This window comes from Myotis daubentonii, chromosome 5 (genome assembly GCF_963259705.1).
Source record: "Myotis daubentonii chromosome 5, mMyoDau2.1, whole genome shotgun sequence".
In the NCBI taxonomy this organism is placed as follows: Eukaryota; Metazoa; Chordata; class Mammalia; order Chiroptera; family Vespertilionidae; genus Myotis; species Myotis daubentonii.
In genome coordinates, this window is record NC_081844.1 from 19204232 (window position 1) to 19219181 (window position 14950).

Consider the following 14950-nt stretch of genomic DNA (forward strand, 5'->3'; position numbering starts at 1 on the left):
CTATCCACCGACCTTACACCCTACCTGTTCAACCCAGCGTTCAACGCGCGCTGGTTTGCATGGCCACGCCCACCCACCCGACCAGCTGCTGGGTCCGCCCTCCACGTGTTTTGCGCAGGCCCCGCCCCCTCCACTTATTAAGACTCATCAGAAGCCAAACAGACCTCATAAATAATACATCACATCACCCAGTGGCTGGTGGGGCGGGACTTCGACGCGCCTGGTTGAGTCAAACTTATGAATAATATATTTATGAGCGGGGCCTGTACTTATGCGCGTGTCGGGGCGGAGTCTAGGAGCGGAAGTGCGCCCCTGAGCTGGGCCACCCCGCCTTCATAAATATGCAGAACGTCGGGGCGGTGACTTATGGGCTTCGTGAGGGCTGCAGGGGGCGTGGCCGGCCGCGTCTCATGAATAATGCAGCACGTCGGACGGCTGTGTGGCGTCGTCGGTAAACTTCGCTGGATCCGAAGAGGGCGTGGGCAGCGCTTCATGAATAATGCAGCACGTCAGCAGGCGGCGGGGCGGGGCGTGGCCGGCGCGCCCGCTCTGGAGCCGGGAAGGGGGGCCGGGTAGCAATGGTCGCAAGATGGCGGCACTGAAGGAGGATCAGAGCTACGGGCTGTCGTGCGGGCGGGTGAGCGACAGCAGCAAGGTGTCCGTGTTTCACGTGAAGCTCACCGACAGTGCCCTGAGAGCCTTTGAGACCTACCGCGCCAGCCAGGTGAGCGGTGCGGCCGTCGGGGACGTCGGGGTGCAGGCCGGCCTCGCGTGCCCCTCGCCCGGCGTCCGGGCCTCGGGGCGCGGGGTCCGGCGTTCGGGGTGCTGTTTGTGGATCCATTGGCCGGCAGGGTGCGAGAATCACGTTCCTCCTTGGTCCGGGGAGGCGACATGGCGATAGGCCCAGGCCGGCGGAGGGGCCGGAACTCGCGCGCCTGACCCAGGGGGGCGTTTGTGTGGCACCTGGAGGCGTCCGGGACCCCTTCCTGTCCACCCAGAACTTACCTGTTCACCTGGCCCGGGGAGAGCGGTGGGGGTGGGGTTGCGGCTTCTCCGTCAGAGTCCTCGCTAGGATGGGTCAGAGAGGCACCTGTGGGGTCCCGTTCCGTTTGTGTGGGGGCGCCGTCTTCGAGTCTTTCCAGTGAGGCCGCTGGAGTTGGGATCACTCTGGGTTCTCGGGAAGCGGAATTTGGGTAGATATTGATAGTTTTTCTGAAACTACCCCCTCTCTGCTCCCCCTCCCCCAGGTGACCCTGTTTCTTTAGACCTCCTTCCGAGAGTGGAAGTGTTTTGTGGGGAAGAAGCTGTGTCTGTGGGCTGGGAGCCGGTGGTGGGCACCTGGGAGGGGGCTCCGGCCGCTGCACCTGGCTGCCGGCTTTGAACTTCTCAGGGGTCCATTTGGGCCCATCTGGGGAAGTTCAAGATGTTTCAGTTCTGCCACCTGGCCTGGGGCCGGGGGTGGGGAAGAGGCTGCTGTGCACCCTCTTTCAGGCCTGACTTCGGGGCACAGCTGGGACTGTGGTCAGACCTGCTTCTTCCCACTTCTGTGTGTGTCATGGCACTCAGTCTGTGTTAGGACAGAAGTGGCAGGTGCCCAGCGGTCAGGTCCTGCGGGGAAGTGGTTTAGGAGCTCTTTGCCTCCCGCCTGGAAAGCGGGGGCTTGTAGTCAGAAGTGGCTGAGGAGGGCCCGTCGGTGTGAGTGCTTGTGTGTACCAGGGGTGAGGGGGCCTTGGGCGGGTGTGGAGAGAGACTAACTAGGAAGGAATGTGGCTTTCTTCCTGCCCGGGACTTGTTCAGCACCATTAGCTGAACTGGGAATTTCTTCCCCTGTTCTTTCCCAGGTGCCCACCCTTCCCGTGCTTTTTCCCACCTCTCTGGGCAATTTTCTTCCTGTTCTGATGGCTCAGTTTCCCCTTAATAGATGGGGGAACCTGATCTTTTTTGTAAGAGCGAATTCTCATCTTGTCAGAAAGATCCCTCAAGGTGAGGCTGAGGCACTCCTTTGGGGAGGAGGAGGAGAAGGAAGAGGAGGAGGAGGAGGTAGGGGCACGGTGGTTGGCCTGAGCCTCCCTTCGCTGCAGAATTCCATCCTGAGTGACTTGTCCTGCAGGAAGGCAGACTTCCTAGAGGCAGCTGTGGGAGAGCTCATGAGTCATGTAAATAAGGTGAACTTGGTACCTGGTCACTGTGGGTTAGGAGCCCCGCCTTCCCTGTCATGCTGCCCTTGCTGGATCCATGGGTCCTCCGGAAGGCCAGCCTGTGCATTCACCTCATGCTGTCACGCAGCTATTTTTAATTTAGGGTGTTGGTTACATCCCCTCACTAAAGCTAGATCTTCCTCCTGTGAGGGTGAAGGTAAGTAACTGCAGACTCAGGCAGGTTCCACATGGAGCCCAGCTGTGTACGTTAGAGTCGGTCGCTAGAAGGGACTCCCTCAAAGAGCTTCTTCCAGCCATCCTGGCCAACTTGGCTGCCTGGGCTAAAATTCGGGGGACCCAAACCTGTGTTTTTCTCAGAAGCTGTCTGGAAATTTAAGTGACTTGGCAATTTTTGTATTGAATCATACCCATTGGGCAATGTGCTAAACTGGGCTAAAATGAGAGCGGCTCAGGTGCTTTTGGTGCTTTTGGGTGCTGGACATGGGGAAGGCGACTTGAAGAACTTGTTTGTGTGACCAGAACAGTGTATTGGTTATTAACAAAACCTTAGGTGCACAGCTTTGTTAATAGTGTCTAGAGTTTCCTGTTCTCTCGTGTTGTGGTTAAATGGTTTGCCAGTGGCAATTTGTGGAGAGGATTTTTGTTTTTACTTTTTAATTGTGAAGAGGCTTGTACAAATTCAGAAGTGGCAGGGGACTGACAGGAACTTCTTGTAACCCTAGCTGTTGGAGCAGCTCCCGTAGAAGTCCCTGAAATTTCTCTCTCCAGCAGGATCTGAACTCTGAGCTGCCTTTGTGCAGACCTAGTGGCCTGCCTGGAATTTGGTGGAGGGTGAAGATGTGGTAATACACACAGCCACCAGCCATCCAGACTTGGGGCTTCATGCAGTTTCTCCTTGAATATAAAAATTCAAGTGAGTCCTGAAGGAGCTACTCCTGTGGTTCTCCTTTTTTGCTGTGTTGGGTTACTTCTGGGAGAGAAGACTGAGGAAGTGTGGACACAATCCACGACTGAGGAGCTGGACATTCACAAGTGACCAAGGCATGCCCCTAGTGCAGGGATGGGCAAACTTTTTGACTCAAGGGCCACAATGGGTTCTTAAACTGGACCGGAGGGCCGGAACAAAAGCATGGATGGAGTGTTTGTGTGAACTAACATAAATTCAAAGTAAACATCATTACATAAAAGGGTACGGTCTTTTTTTTTTTTTTTTTTTTTAGTTTTATTCACTTCAAACGGGCCGGATCTGGCCCGCGGGCTGTAGTTTGCCCACAGCTGCCCTAGTGCCAGGAGCTGACATTCTAGAGCAGTGGTTCTCAACCTTGGCTGCACATTAGAATCACCTGGGAATCTTTTTAAAATCCTGATTTCTGGGCCTCATCCTCTGGAAATTGTTTCTTTGTTACTAATGTTGTATCCTCACCCCATAACAAAGAAACAGAATTTCCAGAGGATGAGGCCCAGAAATCAGGATTTTAAAAAGATTCCCAGGTGATTCTAATGTGCAGCCAAGGTTGAGAACCACTGTTCTAGAGGCAAGAGACATAATGAACAGGGCAGCACAGAAATCAACACGAAGAACTTGTTAGTGGTCAGTGTCAGGAAGGAAATAAAATGGGGCAACATGATGGCATAGGGACAGGTGATGTGAAAGGGTGGTGATTGAGAGTGGCGCTTCTAGGAGATGCCACAGCTGAGGTCTGCTGGGTGAGGGGTCCAGGAAAACTAGGTGCACAGGCCTTGAGACATAAGGGGCTGGAGAGGCCATGGGGGGGCGGGGGCAGTACGCTGTAGAGGGTGGCTGCAGGACTTTGTCTTCGGGAAGGGGAAGCACAGGAGGTCTGCAGTGAATACTCCTGGACTGTTCTGGAGCTGTGCTGGGTGCTGCTCGCTGCTGCTCAGGGAGCGGCTGCGTGGATGTCAGCCCGGCACCAGTGGCAGGAGGAGCCTTAATTTAGCTTCTGTTCCCCTCCCACAGTAAAGCTCTGGGAGGCAGGCTTGGCTCCCCTTTCTGGGGGGTGCCCCACTTGGCCCTATCAGGGGAGCTTCTTGCTAGCCTTGTCTGCTTTACAGATGGCCCACCTTTAGGACTAGGTGGCACTGCCCCTCCTGGTTGTGGGCCAGGCCCCTGTAAACCACTTTGTTCTTCACAACACTGGCAGGAGGGCTGGCTTCCTGTTCCCACTGTGCTTTGGGGGCAGTTGGGCTCTGAGAAGCATTGTTGCATGCCCGAGGTCACTTAGACTGGCCTCACTGGCCCAGGTTCCCACTCAAGTTGGGAGGGATCTTGAGCCACTGGGACACAGCTATGAAAGGGAGTCCCATGGTGGTCTAGAGTCCTAGTTAAAATGCCAGTGTTTCAGGCTCCTGTGAGTGTTGGTAACATGAGTGGCTCTGCAAATGCCTGGGGTTGCTGTCTGGGTCTGTCTTGTGCCCTCTCCCCCAAGAAAGTCTGAAGATGAAAGTAACCTGTCCCAAGCTGTACGCATTACTTCCTCTGGTCCCATCAGCCCTGTGGTGGAGTGGTGAAGAAATGGGTGGAGACTCTGGGAGGTGGAGTCACTGGAAGGAATCTCCCAAAGGCGGAATCAGAATACCCCCTCTGAAGGGTTGTGCTGGGTCCTGTGGGCAGGGAGCCATAAGGGTTCAGTTTGCTTGTGTGTCTCAAGGTGGGCACTGGATGGTTTTGGGTGGAGTGAGTCCCTCTCAGAATGCTTATGTCTCATAGGTGCTGAAGAGGGGGAGCATTCTGGGCACCGGGTGAGTGCTGGTGGTTTCTGCTGGAGGCTGTAAGGCTCTGTGAGGAGCCAGCCTGCCTGCTGTCACAACCCTGGACTAGCCTTCCAACTGCATGCAGATCTCCAAGGGGATTGTGTGTAAACAGCAGGCTGCTCTCTGAAACCCACCCTCTGTTGACTCATCTTCAAGGCCAGAGTTCATAACCCTTGAGGCAGTTTTGACATCACTCCAGGATTGTGACATCCCTAATGAATTCTTGAAAAACAAGCCCACTTCTCTCTGTGTGCGAGGCTCTGGGCTGGAGCAGACCCTGTTTGGGGAATCTGCTTCTCTGTGGCAGGAGCCCTGTCCCTTCGGCCTGGCAAGGCGCAGCTGGCAATCCATTCTGTGCCTTCGGGGTTTGGCCTCCCCTGTCCTTGGATTTTAGGGCCTCACTCCCCGCTCTCTCTGCCTTTATCACTTTCTTCTTGGTTTGAGCTGCACGGCCAGAAGATCTCATCTCCAGTGATATGTGGCTGCTCTGCGGTCACCCCAGAGCACAAAAGAACACTTTTTAAAAATATATATACTTTTTAAAAAAATTGATTTCAGAGAGGAAAGGAGAGGGGGAGAGAGAGAGAAACATCAATGATGAGAGAGAATCATTGATCGGGTGCCTCCTGGATCGGATTGTGCACAATCCCTACAGTGGGGAGTGAGTCCGCAACCGGGGGTGTATCCTGACCTAGAATCTGGGAATCGAACCATGACCTCCTGGTTCATATGTCGACACTCAACCACTGAGCCACGCCAGCTGAGTACAAAGGAACGCTTTTGAGAATAACCCGTCCCCCCAAACAAGTGAGTGATATGGACAGCCATGTCTTGTGGTTGTTTTGTCACTTCACATTTTAATAAAGAAGCTGGTGTCCACATTAACTGTCCAGAGGGGAGCTCTCCTGTCCCCACACCAAGTAGCTGCATGGAGTCTGAGGCTAATTATATTCTTGGGTCTGGTCCCTCCAGGCCATGGCTGAGTCACCTGGTCAGGGGACTCTGGAAAGGGAGTCCCACATGTTTGTAAAGTTCATGGGTTCACCAAACCCCTGTTTAAAAGTGACACATGTAGAAAGTTGATTTTTAAAAAATAGATTTGAGAGAGAGAGAGGGGGAGGGAGGGAAAGGAAAGGAAAAAGGGAGGAGAGTGGAGAGAGAGACACCAATATGGTGTTCCACTTATTTATGTACTAGGTGTACCGTTTAATAATGGCCGATTATGTAATCAAAGAAAACACGATAATTTCAAGAGAAACATCAAAAGTGCTTTATTCAAAGTAATGTCCATTGCTAGCTACACATTTCCCCATCTTTCAGGTAATTTGTGGATACCATCCCAATAGAACTTTTCTTGTTTTGATGCAAACCATTCCGAGACTCAATTTTTCACTTCTTCTTACGTTTTGAAGTGCTGCTCAGAAAGCGCATGTGCCATCGATTGGATCAAGTGGTCATCTGAAGGAGCAAGATCTGGTGAATATGGGGGGTGGGTTAATACTTCCCAGGCAAGATCCTTTAACGTGTCTTTAACTGGTTTTGAAGTGTGTGATGGTTCGTCATCATGAAGCAAAATTACTTTGCCATGTCTTCTGGCACATTCTGGTTGTTTCACGATCAAAGCGTGGTTCACATTGATTATTTGTTGTCGGTAGCGATCAGTATTAACGGTTTCACCTGATTTTAGAAGCTCATAATACACCACACCTTCCTGATCCCACCAAACACAGAGCATTGTCTTCTTTCTGAAGCGATTTGGCCTTGCAGTCGATGTTGATGGTTGACTTGGATCAACCCATGATTTTGTGCATTTGGGATTCTCAAATTAAATCCACTTTTCATCACCAGTCACAATTCGATGTAAAAAAGACTTTCTTTCGTGCCGTTGAAGCAACATTTTACTGATGACTTTTCGGTTTTCCATTTGTCTTAGGTTCAATTGATGCGGCACCCATTTTCCTTCCTTTAACCCCTAGAGTGCCGGGGAGCGCTATCGGCAATTTTTTTTTCTATTAGTATTTTATAATACAATCAGAAAACAGTATATGTCAAAGATGAAAACAAATGTAGTAAAGGTTTCCTTAAGTTTTTGAATATGTAACTTCATTTACTTGCGATTCATAATTTTTTTCCTAAACTGCTGTAAAATCAGCAAAAATGCCTTGGCAATTTTTAGCATAGTTCCTAGGACATTGGTTGTCACTCAAAGGGTTAAAATCTTTCCCATTGCTTGTAAGCGGTCGGAAAAATTGTTTGCTGAGCGTTTAATCTTTCTGCAAGTTGTTTTTGAGTTTCACTTGCATCTTCATCCAATAATGCTTGTAATTGTTGGTCTTCAAACTTTTCCGTTGACCTGGACGTTCCTTGTCTTTCACATCCAAATATCACTTTTAAAGCGTTTAAACCAGCGTTCACAAGTATCTTGAGAAGTTTCTGGAAGTCTATGATAACTTTTTCTTCAAAATAAAGTAATGAGTTAAAAGTTCCCGCAAATGCTATTTTTTTGGGCATGAAATTCAACATTTTAAAAAAATATATTTTATTGATTTTTTACAGCAAGGAAGGGAGAGGGATAGAGAGTTAGAAACATCGATGAGAGAGGAACATCGATCAGCTGCCTCCTGCACACCCTCCACTGGGGATATGCCCACAACCAAGGTACATGCCTTTGACCGGAATCGAACCCGGGACCCCTCGATCTGCAGGCCGACGCTGTATTCACTGAGCCAAACTGGTCAGGGCGAAATTCGACATTTTTAAGCGTAAAAATATCTATGATGTTAACACCTTCAGCAAATTTGACATACGAAGTTTGAAGCTTGCTGTCAATACAACATAATATACATATCAAATCGCATATATATCAACATATGTGTAACTCCATCTATTGAAAAAATCCACATTATTAACTGGTACACCTAGTATTCATTGATTGATTCTAGTATGCATTCATTGGTTGATTCTAGTATGTGCCCTGACTGGGATTGAACCTGTAACTTTGGCATATTGCAACGACACTGTAACTAACTGAGTTACTCTGTCAGGGATTTATTTCTTGTTACTATAAAAGCAGTATAGCTTAGTGTAGAAAACTGGCAAAATAACTAAATACTCTATTCCCATGGCTACTGTTGGCCCTTGGCACTTGCTATGTCTTGTGTCCAGGCACTGTGTTACCACACTGATGTACTTGTATAATCTATAATAATAAAAGTGTAATGTGCTAATTAGACCGGACATCCTTCCTGATGACCTTCTGGATGAAGCTGGGGCTGCCAGGGAAGCCTGGGTCCCGGGTGCCTGCCAGCGGCCGGAGGGAAGTCCTGGTCCCAGGTGCCAGAGGAAAGCCAGTGCTGGCACCTGGGGGAAGGAAGGCCTACTCTTGCACAAATTTCGTGCATCGAGCCTCTAGTCTATATATATAAAAGGTTAATATGCAGAGTGTTTCCTTGGGAGTTCAACTGGGAGACCAGGAGTTTGATCGTTCGCTATGAGGTGCGCTCGCCACCAGGGGGCAGTGCGGAATGAAGGAAGGCCCCGGCAGGCAGCTGGAAGGCCCCACTTGGCCCTGCCAGCCAGGCCTAGGGACCCTACCTGTACATGAATTTCGTGCACTGGGCCTCTAGTCTTAGGTATCATGTCTTTCCTGACACTGTGTAAGCTCTGTTTTTTATTACAGTGGTAAGCTTTACTCTTTAGTGGCTAAGTCTTTGCAGTGTGGAGCCTAACAGGTTATCCTCCAGCACTGCATTGATCCTAGACTTCCTTGTTGCACAGAGCCGTGTCCCTGTCCTGAGTGCTGTGCAGAGGCGCTGATGTGTGGGGAGGGGCACCTCTGTGTCCCTGGGCAGCCTGAATGGAGTAGGAGGCTGCAGGTGTTGCAATCAAGGCCTGGGAGAGACGGGTTCTGGCCTTTGGGGGTGAATGGTCAGAGAGGGCAGGCCTAGAGGCAGGGAGACCTGTGCTGGGGCAGTGTTGAGGGCCAGGCAAGGGGTCAGGTATGGGAAGGATGTGGGTTGCCCCCTGTGCCTGGTTGGGGTGGGGAGGGACACTGTTAATCTTTCCTGATTCTGGCTGTGGCATAAATGCCATCACACACAGGGCTTTATGGTCATGCCTAAGCTGGGTGTTTGAGAGTTAGGACGACACATAGGGTTCTGGAGTCACCCTTGGCTGAAGGGAAGGCTGTTGTGGCCAGGAGAGCTAATACGAGTCTGTGGCAGGTGGGCACCATTGCCACTGACATCACTGCTCCGGAGCCACATCTTTCTGGGTTGCCACCTTGTCCCAGGGCATGGAGGTCATCAGGTTCTTGCCAGTGTCCTGATAGTGCAGTTTGAAGGTGGTTTTGAACAGATGTGGCAGCTGTGGGAGCCAGCAGCCTTCCTTTTTTAAAGAAAATACGTTTTTATTGATCTTTAGAGAGAGAAGAAGTGAGAGGAATAGAGAGAGAAACATCGATAGGCTGCCTCCTGTACAACCCCTACTGGGGATTGAGCCTGCAACCCCAGTATGTGCCCTGACCAGGAATTGAACCAGTGACTTCTTGGTTCATGGGTTGATGCTCAACCACTGAGCCACACCAGCCAGGCCCAGCAGCCTTTCTTATTCTGATTTTTGGATTGTATTCTTTGTTTGGGACAGTTGGATGCCAGGTTTTCCTTATTGCACTAGTCTTGGTCAATAGGTGCTGGACAGGCAAGGGGTCAGATATGGGAAGGATGTGGGTTGCCCCCTGTGCCTGGTTGGGGTGGGGAGGGACACTGTTAATCTTTCTTGATTCTGGCTGTGGCATAAATGCCATCACACACTGGGCTTTATGGTCATGCCTAAGCTGGGTGTTTGAGAGTTAGGACGACACACAGGGTTCTAGGTGCTAGGGTAGCCATAGCCATGCCTGGATGGAGGTGTTGCACCCTGTGACAGTGCCTGGGGGCAGTGGCAACCTGAATTAACCTCAACAGGCAGTCCTGGTGGTGGTCAGACCACCTTGGACAGCTCTGCCTTTGAGAAATTAATGAGCCACAGTGATGGAGGGCCAAGGTTAATCCTCCACAATTCATCATTGGTGTTTCCTTAGCTCTTCCGGGGACTGAGGGTTGGTGCAAGAAGCGCCTTTCCTGAGGACGTGCCCTGTACCTATCCCATGCTTGTTTGTGTGTGGTGGGGGGTTGGTGGGGGGTGGGGTGGGGTTAGCTTTGCTCCTTGCTGCCACGTCCAGCTTAGATACTCAGGGTAAGGACGCATCTCCCCGAAGGATGCCACACACTGGAGTCTGGTTGTCGGGCTGCAGCCATTTCTGCTCATAGCCTGGGGAATGGGCCACTGGCTCTCTTCCCGAGGCTCAGTTATCATGGGTTGAAGCAGTGCTTACTATTGCAGTGGTCTCTCAGGTCAGATCAATGAGAGGTCTGGACGTTGACTGTTCTTGCCTCTGTCCTGCAAATAAGAAAGTGCAGTTTTTCAGAACTTAGAGTATCTGTTCCTGTACCTCTGTTGTTAAGGATTTCTTTTTTAAATAAAGAAATGGCTTTCCCCAGTTTAAAAAAAGTTATATATATATATATTTAAATATATTTTATTGATTTTTTACAAAGAGGAAGCGAGAGGGATAGAGAGTCAGAAATATTGATGAGAGAGAAACATCGATCAGCTGCCTCCTGCACACCCCCTACTGGGGATGTGCCCGCAACCAAGGTACATGCCCTTGACTGGAATCGAACCTGGGACCCTTCAGTCCACAGGCTGACACTCTATCCACTGAGCCAAACTGGTCAGGGCAAGTTATATTTTTTATTGATTGATTTTAGAGAGACAGAGAGGAAGGGAGAGAGGGAGGGAGGGAGGGAGGGAGGGAGGAAGGAAGGAAGGAAGGGGAACATTGATTTGTTGTTCCACTTATTTATGCATTCATTGGTTGATTCTTTTTTGTTGTTGTTGTATGTTTTTTTTTGTTGTTAATCCTCACTGGAGGATTTTTTTTCATTGATTTTAGAGAGAATGGAAGGGGGTGGAGAGGAGAGAGAAACATCACTGTGTGAGAGCCACATCAATTGGTTGCTCCCCCAGTGCACCTCAACTGGGATGGGGAACCTGCAACCCAGGTATGTGCCCTTGACTAGAATTGAACCCCCAACCCATTGGTTTGCGAGCCAGTGCTCTAACCACTTAGCCATGTTGACCAGGGTCATTGGATGATTCTTAAACATATATATAATCTAATAAAAGACAAACATGCAAATTGACCATACTTTTGCTACACCTTAAGCTGCGCCCACCAGCCAATCAGAGCGACTATATGCAAATTAACCCAACCAAGATGGCGGCCGGCAGCCATGGAGCTGGAGCGAGCAGGAGGCTTGGTTGCTCCAGTGATGGAGGAAGCCAAGCTTCCCACCTGCTGCGGCCGGCTCTGAGCTCCACTGAAGGCAACAACGTTTCAATTATTGAAGATAAATAAACCCCAGATACCTGCTTTCAGCTGGCTGTGGCCATGGAGCTGGAGCGAGCAGGAGGCTTGGTTGCTCCAGTGATGGAGGAAGCCAAGCTTCTATCCCTCACTTCCTGGCCAGCTCTGAGCTCCACTGAAGGCAACAAAGTTTCAATTATAGAAGGTAAATAAATCCCAGAACAACAACAAAAAAAAAAAGAAAAAAAGGAGAGGCTGGGAGCTTCCATCGCCGGGGGTTTGGCCAGCCTGAAAACAGCCACCAGCCCCTCACCCAGGCTGGCCAAACCTCGATGGGGTGAGGGTCCCCACTGGGGGGGGGGCTTGACCAGTTGGCAAACAGCCATCAGCTCCTCACCCAGGCTGGCCAGGCACCCCAGTGGGGACCCACACCTGGATGTGACCAGCCTGCAAACAGCCATCAGCCCCTCATCCAGGCTGGCCAGGCACCCCAGTGGGGACCCCCACCCTGAAGGGGGTATAACCAGCTTCAATCAGCCATCAGCGCCTCACCAAGGCTGGCCAGGCACCCCAGTGGGACCCCCACCCTGATCCAGGACACCCTTCAGGGCAAACCAGCTGGTCCCCACCTGTGCACCAGGCCTCTATCCTATATAATAAAAGGGTTATATGCAAACTGACCCTAACAGCAGAACGACTGGGAATGACTGGTCACTATGACACACACTGACCACCAGAGGGCAGATGCTCAATGCAGGAGCTGCCCCCTGGTGGTCAGTGTGCTCCCACAAGAGGAGCTCTGCTCAGCCACAAGCCAGGCTGACGGCTGCCAGTATAGCGGTGGTGGTGGGAGCCTCTCCCGCCTCCTCAGGAGCACTAAGGATGTCAGACTGCAGCTTAGGCCTGCTCCCCACTGGCAAGTAGACATCCCCCGAAGGCTTCCGAGCTGCCAGAGGGATGTCTGATTGTCAGCTTAGGCCCAATCCCCCAGGGAGCGGGCCTAAGCCAGCAGGAGGTGGTCATCCCCCAAGGGGTCCCAGACTGCAAGAGGGCACAGGCCGGGCTGAGGGACCTCCCCTCCGAGTGCACAAATTTTTGTGCACTGGGCCTCATATATATATATATATGTTGTCACAGTGCTGACAACCAACAGGTGAGGATACTGGAAGGGAGAAACATTAATCATGAGAGAGAATCATTGATGAGCTGCCTCCTGCAGGCCCCCTACTGGGAACCAAGCCTGCAACCTGGATATATGCTGACTGGAGCCAAACTGTGACCCCCCCTGGCTCATAGGTTGACACTCAACCACTGAGCCACACTGGCCAGGCTGGTTGATTCTTGTATGTGCCCTGACCAGGGATCAAACTCAAAACCTTGTATTGGGATAATGCTCTAACCAGCTGAACTACCTGGCCAGGACTTTCCTCAGTTCCTTTAGCAGCTTTCCTGCTGAAGCCCACCCACTGTATTGGAGAGAGCTGGGCCCTCCAGTGCACCCCCCTCCTCTATCCCTCCAGCAGTCTTGGGTGCAGTGATGATGGAGTGGGCAGCGGACAGGGTTTGGAAGTGCTGGCCAAGTTTCTGGAAACATGTCCTTCCAGGTCTGGGGTGACTGCTGAGTCCACTGGGCTGGTGGCCATTGCTGAGGGAATGTGAAGAATCAGGCCTGGAGTCTAGGGTGAAGTGGCTCCTCTCTGCCGTCACGTTATGCTCCAGCCTGTGGATATTAGGGAATCACAGGGCAGCCTGGAAGAGCCAGACCCCTCCACTTAAGAATGCTCTTCCTCGGGATTTGAGGTGGGGGTTCTGTCTCCTCCATTATCCTGCTTGGGCCAGCGGGGCCTAGGCAAAGGAATCACGGGAATGATGAGCCTAAGGAGTCCTGGCCCACTTCTTCCCTCACCTGGATACATACACATGGCCCCCATGTCCTGGTTATCAGACTAACTTGGCACTTACTGGTGGGCGCCTGCAGGTCAGACCTCACTCTGCAGTCCCCATGCCCCTGTGAGGGAAGTCAACCGAGGGCACCATGGTGACAACCAACAGGCGATGACACCGGAAGGAAGAAACTCAGCTTCCTGAGGGCAGGAGGTGCCTTTAGGAAACAGAGCAAACCGGGAAGGAGCCAAGATTGGCGATGTCTGCCTGAGATCTGAGAGTGGCACTGGAGGGAGGCCCAGTGGCAGGGCAGCCAGAGAACATGAAGGTAAGGGGCGCCAAGGTAGGAAGTTGAGGTTAATTCTTGCAAAGAAGCTCAACTTAGTGGCAGTGGCTGCTCTGATTTGTTCAGTGTAGATGGCTCCAGCCCCTTCCTAGGTTCACTGTGGGGGGCTCGTCTCCACCTTGATTCCACTCCCCTGGGGGCTCCATTCTATGACTGGTGAAGATCAGGGAAGCCTTGGGAGTGCAAAGATTAATCAGCAAGAGTCATTACCTGGGATCTCTCAGAGCATTAAAAAAAAATTGTTTTTAATTGTAATAAACTACATATAACAAAATTTATTATCTTAATTATTTTAAAATGTACAATTCAGTGGCATTAAATACATTTTTACATCATCCATCTTCAGAACTTGTTCGCCTTCCCAAACTGAAACTCTGTTCCCATTAAACACTAACTCCTATCCCCCTTCCCTAGCCCCTGTCACCCACCATTCTGCTTCTCTATTCCATGAATCTGACTACTCTAGGGACCTCATGTAAGTAGAATCATACAGTATTTGTCCTTTTATGACTGGCTTATTTCACTCAAAATGTCCTTAGGGTTCACCCATGTTGTAGCAGGTGTCAGAATTTCCTTCCTGTCCTAGCTGGTTTGGCTCGGTGGATAAAGCGTTGGCCTGTGGACTCAAAGGTCCCAGGTTCAATTCCAGTCAAGGGCACATGTCCGGGTTGTAGGCTCGATCCCCAGTAGGGGGCGTCCAGAAGGCAGCCAATCAATGATTCTCTCTCGTCATTGATGTTTCTGTCTCTTCCTCTCCCTTCCTCTCTGAAATCAATAAAAATATATTTAAAAAAAAGAATTTTCTTCCTTTTTGTGGTTGAATAATCCATCATATGGATGGACCACATTTTGTTTATCTACTTATTTTGTCAGTGGACACGGGTTGCTTACACCTTTTGGCTGCTGTAAATAATCCTACTGTGAATGTAGATGTACAAACATCTCTTTGAGACAGTGCTTTCAGTTCTTTTGGGTATATAACCTGAAGTGGAATGGCTGGATCATATGATCATTCTATGTTTAACGTTTTTGAGGAGCTGCCAGACTGTTTTCCATAGTAACTGCACCATTTTACATTCCCACCAGCAATGCATAAGTGTTCTAACTACTCCACATCCTTGACAACTCTAGTTCTTTTCTGTTTTTATTATGGTAGCCATCCTGATTGGTGTGAACTTGTTCTTAGAGCCTTTAAAATACACTGTTATGTGACTGTTCAGGAGAGTTAAGGTCTGCAGGGCCTCCAACACCTGTTGGATCATCAGTGGGCTCAGGATTCCCCTGTTTGCAGTTGACCCCAGTTGAATGGGGGCATGGTGGCTCCCACACTTAAGGTGGACTTGGATTGGCTTCATGACCTGCCTGAGGGAAGATTTCGAA

General features: G+C 50.5%; 1 protein-coding gene across 3 annotated transcripts in view; it reads left to right on the top strand.

The window, feature by feature from the left end:
- Window positions 1-402: 402 nt before the first annotated feature.
- The window catches only part of ELL (elongation factor for RNA polymerase II), a 63382-nt gene continuing 48834 nt past the window's right edge, over window positions 403-14950 (top strand). Inside the window, exon 1 of one of the 3 annotated variants that reach the window (XM_059696155.1) lies at window positions 403-724. In XM_059696155.1, coding sequence (XP_059552138.1) covers window positions 500-724 — 225 coding nt within the window. In that variant the 5' untranslated portion in view covers window positions 403-499. The remainder of the gene's footprint in view (window positions 725-14950) is intronic. The other 2 variants (XM_059696156.1, XM_059696154.1) reach the window with 2 other exon arrangements.